At 51.0% G+C, this 6,871-nt stretch overlaps 1 protein-coding gene across 1 annotated transcript; it reads left to right on the top strand.

Annotated features, from left to right (window-relative positions):
* Positions 1-555: 555 nt before the first annotated feature.
* LOC124678918 (probable beta-D-xylosidase 2) lies at positions 556-3,291 on the top strand. The gene is made up of 2 exons (XM_047214773.1): positions 556-1,990; positions 2,094-3,291. Exons 1-2 carry the CDS (start codon positions 583-585, stop codon positions 3,113-3,115), a joined length of 2,430 nt encoding a protein of 809 aa, XP_047070729.1. The 5' UTR covers positions 556-582; the 3' UTR covers positions 3,116-3,291.
* The last annotated feature ends 3,580 nt before the right edge of the window (positions 3,292-6,871 follow it).

The following is a 6,871-nucleotide window of genomic DNA, read 5'->3' as shown; positions in this document are numbered from 1 at the left end:
TGTAGTCGGTCTGGAGCAATTTGGGTACCTCAAATAATGTCTTTCCTAAGAGAGGAATTGGGAAATGGAACTTGTAGAACAGATTGTATTGTAGCTTGTTTACCTCTATCTCTTGTTTAATCTCTGACTTTGTTGGAAAGCTGAAGATCTTGGAGTTTAAGTGGAATGTTATCTCTGATAATCCATGATCATGATCGGAGCGGTGGCTCCATGGTCGTAGAAGGATCAAGGACGATCAACCCTCGTTGTCCTCATGGGCACGTTCAGCCATAGATAAAAAGCTTGTCATCGCTAGCTGCGCGCAGTCAATGCGAAGAGAAGATAACAAGATCACCATCAATTCTTCGTCGTGCATTCCATGTGCCCCATCTAATCCTGTAATTCTTCAACAACCAGATTTCTAGCTTTCGATATCTGTCGGTTCTCGTGTTTGGATCTTCAACCAGCTGGTCCAGCTGCTGCTTGTCCCGTTCAAAGGACCCCCATGGGTATGGCCCTATATAGAGAGTACACTAGCTAGCTGTTTCACTGTACCTGCACACCTCGTCGGTGGCAGACCAGGAGTGAGCAAAGAGAGCCGCAATGGCGTCCTCCCTTCGCCATCGCGTGCTCTCGGCCTCACTCCTTGTCTGTGCCGTCGCGTTCACTTGTGTGTCCGGCAGTCTCGGTCCGATCACCACCAATGGCCAGAACTACAGCAAGGTATGCGACCCGGCCCGGTTCGCGTCCATGGGTCTCGACATGGGGGGCTTCCGGTACTGCGACGCCTCGCTGCCGTACCCGGACCGGGCGAAGGACCTCGTCGGCCGGCTGACGCTGGAGGAGAAGGTGCGCAACCTGGGCGACCGCGCGGAGGGCGCGGCGCGCGTCGGGCTGCCGCCGTACCGGTGGTGGGGCGAGGCCCTCCACGGCGTGTCGGACACCGGCCCTGGCGGCACGTGGTTCGGCGACGTGGTGCCCGGCGCCACCAGCTTCCCGCTCGTCATCAACAGCGCGGCGGCGTTCAACGAGACGCTGTGGCGCGCCATCGGCGGCGCGGTGTCGACGGAGATCAGGGCCATGTACAACCTGGGGCACGCGGAGCTCACGTACTGGAGCCCCAACATCAACGTGGTGCGCGACCCGCGCTGGGGCCGCGCCAGCGAGACGCCCGGCGAGGACCCCTTCCTCGTCGGACGGTACGCCGTCAGCTTCGTCCGCGCAATGCAGGACATACATGGACACGATGGCGCCACCGGAGCCGCCGACGCCGACCCTTTCTCCCGGCCCATCAAGGTGTCCAGCTGCTGCAAGCACTACGCCGCCTACGACGTGGACGCGTGGTTCACCGCCGACCGGTACACGTTCGACGCTAAGGTGGAGGAGCGCGACATGATCGAGACCTTCGAGCGGCCGTTCGAGATGTGCGTGCGGGACGGGGACGCGAGCTGCGTCATGTGCTCCTACAACCGCATCAATGGCGTCCCCGCCTGCGCCAACGCGCGGCTCCTCACCGAGACCGTCCGCGACGCGTGGCAGCTCCACGGCTACATCGTCTCCGACTGCGACTCCGTCCGCGTCATGGTCAGGGACGCCAAGTGGCTCGGCTACAACGGGGTTGAGGCCACCGCGGCGGCCATGAAGGCCGGGCTGGACCTCGACTGCGGCATGTTCTGGGAGGGCGCGCAGGACTTCTTCACCGCATTCGGCCTCGACGCCGTGAGGCAGGGGAAGCTGCGGGAGTCCGAGGTCGACAACGCGCTCAAGAACCTCTACGTCGTCCTCATGAGGCTTGGCTTCTTCGACGGGATCCCGGAGCTCCAGTCCCTCGGCGCCACCGACGTCTGCACGGAGGCGCACAAGGAGCTGGCTGCCGACGGTGCCCGGCAAGGGATGGTGCTCATCAAGAACGATCACGGCCGCCTCCCATTGAAGGCCGCAAATTCAGTTGCATTGGTCGGCCTTCTTCAGCACATCAATGCATCAGACGTCATGCTTGGAGACTACAGAGGTAGTAATTATTTAGTTGACTAACCATCCATCTGCACATTTTGTAAGTACACTGCTTAATTTCTGTTCGACAACTAATATGCTAGCTGCATTGTCATGTTCAGGAAAACCTTGCAGGGTTGTGACGCCATACGAGGGGATAAGCAAGGTGGCGAACGCCACGTCGTTGCACGCGTGCGACAATGGCGCGTGCGGCGCGCCGGGAGGGTGGGTAAAGACGGTGGACGCGACCATCGTCGTCGCCGGCCTCAACATGAGCGTGGAGAAGGAAGGCAACGACAGGGAGGACCTCCTGCTGCCATGGAACCAGACCAAGTGGATCAACGCGGTGGCTGCGGCCTCCCCGTCCCCGATCATCCTGGTGATCATCTCGGCCGGCGGCGTGGACATCTCCTTCGCGCAGAACAACTCCAAGATCGGCGCCATCGTCTGGGCCGGGTACCCCGGCGAGGAAGGCGGCACGGCCATCGCGGACGTGCTCTTCGGGAAGTACAACCCGGGCGGGAGGCTGCCGCTGACGTGGTACAGGAACGAGTACATCGGCAAGATCCCGATGACGTCCATGGCGCTGCGTCCCGTCGCCGACAAGGGGTACCCCGGCAGGACCTACAAGTTCTACGGCGGGCCGGAGATGCTCTACCCGTTCGGACACGGCCTCAGCTACACCAACTTTAGCTACGCGTCGGCCACCACCGGCGCGTCCGTCGCCGTGAAGACCGGCGCCTGGGAGTCATGCAAGCAGCTCACCTACAAGCCGGGGACGTCGGCCTCGCCGGCCTGCCCGGCCGTCAGCGTCGCCGGACACGCGTGCGAGGAGGAGGTCAGCTTCACGCTGACCGTGTCGAACGTCGGCGGCAGGGACGGCAGCCACGTCGTGGCGGTCTACACCGTGCCGCCGGCCGAGGTGGACGACGCGCCGCGGAAGCAGCTGGTGGCGTTCCAGAGGGTGTTCGTGCCCGCGGGGGGCGCCGTCCAAGTGCCGGTCACGCTCAACGTCTGCAAGGCGTTCGCCATCGTCGAGGAGACGGCGTACACCGTCGTGCCGTCGGGCGTCAGCACGGTCCTGGTCGGCGACGACGCCCTGTCATTCTCCTTCCCCGTCAAGATCGAGCTGGCAGCTGCATAGATTCTCTACGTACCCATTATTTTTTGAAGATCTTTTTACCCGAGATTGAGGGAAATTACAGGCATACACTGGGCACAAGTCGAAGCAAGTGTAATTAGTTGGCACTTTACACACACCGTGCTATACCAAGCATAACGTGGAAATTGATTGGGTGGGAAACTGAGGAATTTTGTGACCATTCTGTTCTGCTCCAATACATTATGTTTTGTAGTACAGGAAACCACCAGTATGGACCGCAACGCGACGCCGCAGCTCGCATGTGACCCTCTAAAAAACAGATGCTTGTGAATCACAAGTTGTTAGATGCTCCAAAATAAACTTTGCCAGTGGCTTTGATGTGGAACGGTAGTGTTAATTTGGCTGCATGCAAAACCTCGGATGCTGCCAAATTCTGATGGTGTAGTGATAGCTCAAGCATCTGTTCACTGGTCCTTATGTTGATTGTCCAAAATTGTGGGATGTTTGGCAAGTACTTGTAATGGTACTATTATATCCGTCCTCAAATAAGTGGGTATCTAGCTTTACATTTTGTTCATAAAAGAGTGTACTTCTATCTTTTCAATGCACTTTAAAGTAGCAAAAGTTACTTCTCTCGTCGCAAGGAAATCAAACTCAATAGTATTAAGCACATGTTCTCCTTGTTTTTTTTACATGCACTTAGTTCATTGGAGATGAAAGAATTAAAGATGGGAGAGATGTTGGTTTGCATCTTCCCAATATTTTTTTAATATGTTCCATAGGTTTTTTTAATTTTCGCATCAAACCATCCATGTCTTAAATCAGGAAATAGAATAAGAAGCTCATTGTTGTCCATTATGCCAAACTAGTGTAAACAAGAAACAAAAGGATGCAATTGCAGGATCTAAAGGAAATAACTTCGAGCACACACACAACGGCAACAGAAAAGTACTTTTACCTGGGATCAGAGTATGAGTGCCTTTTACCTTTCCTCCCCGGCAACGGCGCCAGAAAATAGCTTGATGTCTACGGGTGCTTCTATTCTTGTAGACAGTGTTGGGCCTCCAAGAGCAGAGGTTTGTAGAACAGCAGCAAGTTTCACTTAAATGGATCACCCAAGGTTTATCGAACTCGGGGAGGAAGAGGTCAAAGATATCCCTCTCATGCAACCCTGCAACCACAAAGCAAGAAGTCTCTTGTGTCCCCAACACACCTAATAGGTGCACTAGTTCGGCGAAGAGATAGTGAAATACGGGTGGTATAAATAAGTATGAGCGATGGCAACGACACCGGAAAAGTGCTTTACCCGGGACGAGTAAACAAGCGGTAGTAACGCAGTAAAACGGTAAACAAGCGGCGATAGCGATATTTAGGAACAAGGCCTAGGGATTAGACTTTCACTAGTGGACACTCTCAACTTTGATCACATAACAGAATAGATAAATGCATACTCTACACTCTCTTGTTGGATGATGAACACCACTAATTGCGTAGGATTACACGAACCCTCAATGCCGGAGTTAACAAGCTCCACAATATTCAATGTTCATATTTAAATAACCTTAGAGTGCATGACAGATCAACACAACTAAACCAAGTACTAACATAGCATGCATACTGTCACATTCACACTATGTAGGAGGAATAGATCACATCAATACCATCATAGCAATAGTTAACTTCATAATCTACAAGAGATCACAATCATAGCCTACGCCAAGTACTAACACGGATGCACACACTGTCACCATTACACCGTGCAGGAGGAATAAAACTAGTTTAATAACATCACTAGAGTAGCACATGGATAAATTGTGATACAAAACACATTGCAATCATAAAGGGATATAAATAAGCACTTCACTATGCCATTCATAACAGATGAATAAGTATTACGTGAAATATAGCCTAAGAGACCCACACGGTGCACACCTTGTCACCTTTACACACGTGGGACAAGGAGTCTCCGGAGATCACATAAGTAAAACCCACTTGACTAGCATAATGACATCTACATTACAAGCATCATCATATGAATCTCAATCATGTAAGGCAGCTCATGAGATTATTGTATTGAAGCACATAGGAGAGAGATGAACCACATAGCTACCGGTACAGCCCCGAGCCTCGATGGAGAACTACTCCCTCCTCATGGGAGACAGCGAGCGTTGATGGAGATGGCGGTGGTGTCGATGGAGGAGCCTTCCGGGGCACTTCCCCGTCCCGGCGGCGTGCCGGAACAGAGACTCCTGTCCCCCAGATCTTGGCTTCGCGATGGCGGCGGCTCTGGAAGGTTTCTCGTACCGTGGCTTTTTCGTATCGAAGTTTTAGGCCAGGGACCTTTATATAGGCGAAGAGGCGGCGTCAGAAGGTCAACGAGGCGACGACACGCTAGGGGGACGCGGGCCACCCCCAGGCCGCGCCGGCCTACCATCTGGTGGGCCTGTGGCCCCCTCCGGCGACTCTCGGGTGTTCGGATGCTTCCGGGGATTCTAAGATGCTGGGCGTTGATTTCGTCCGATTCCGAGAATATTTCCTTACTAGGATTTCTGAAACCAAAAACATCAACTGGCCCTTCGGCATCTCGTCAATAGGTTAGTTCCGGAAAACGCATAAATATGATATAAAGTATGCATAAAACATGTAGATATCATCAATAATGTGGCATGGAACATAAGAAATTATCGATACGTCGGAGACGTATCGGCATCCCCAAGCTTAGTTCTCGCTCGTCCCGAGCAGTAAACGATAACAAAGATAATTTCGGAGTGACATGCCATCATAACCTTGATCATACTATTGTAAGCATATGTAATGAATGCAACGATCAAAACAATGGTAATGACATGAGTAAACAACTGAATCATAAAGCAAAGACTTTTCATGAATAGCACTTCAAGACAAGCATCAATAAGTCTTGCATAAGAGTTAACTCATAAAGCAATAATTTCATAGTAACGGCATTGAAACAACACAATGGAAGATTAAGTTTCAGCGGTTGCTTTCAACTTATAACATGTATATCTCATGGATAATTGTCAACATAGAGTAATATAACAAGTGCAATAGGCAAGTATGTAGGAATCAATGCACAGTTCACACAAGTGTTTGCTTCTTGAGGTGGAGAGAGATAGGTGAACTGACTCAACATAAAAGGTAAAAGAATGGCCCTTCGCAGAGGGAAGCATTGATTGCTATATTTATGCTAGAGCTTTGGTTTTGAAAACATAAAGAGAGCATAAAAGTAAAATTTTGAGAGGTGTTTGTTGTTTTCAACGAATGGTAGTGGGCACTCTAACTACCTCATCAACCAGACTTTCAAGAGCAGCTCCCATGAAGGACGTTATCTCTACCAAGCAAGGTAGATCATCCCTCTTCTCTTTTGTTTACACATGTACTTTAGTTTAGTTTTTCTTTATTTATGGATGACACTCCTCCCAACCTTTTTCTTACACAAGCCATGGCTAACCGAATCCTCGGGTGCCTTCCAACATTCACATACCATGGAGGAGTGTCTATTTGCAAAATTAAGTTGCATACTGATGAATCAGAGCAAAACATGTGAAGAGAATTATTAATTAAGGTTAATTAATTGGGGCTGGGAATCCCATTGCCAGCTCTTTTTGCAAAATTATTGGATAAGCGGATGTGCCACTAGTCCATTGTGAAAGTCTGTCAAAAGTAAATGACAAGATCGAAAGATAAAACACCACATACTTCCTCATGAGCTATAAAACATTGACACAAATAAGAGGTGATAAATTTTGAATTATTTAAAGGTAGCACTCAAGCAATTTA

This window comes from Lolium rigidum, chromosome 7, assembly GCF_022539505.1.
Source record: "Lolium rigidum isolate FL_2022 chromosome 7, APGP_CSIRO_Lrig_0.1, whole genome shotgun sequence".
NCBI lineage: Eukaryota > Viridiplantae > Streptophyta > Magnoliopsida > Poales > Poaceae > Lolium > Lolium rigidum.
This window is presented reverse-complemented; position numbering and strand designations above follow the sequence as displayed.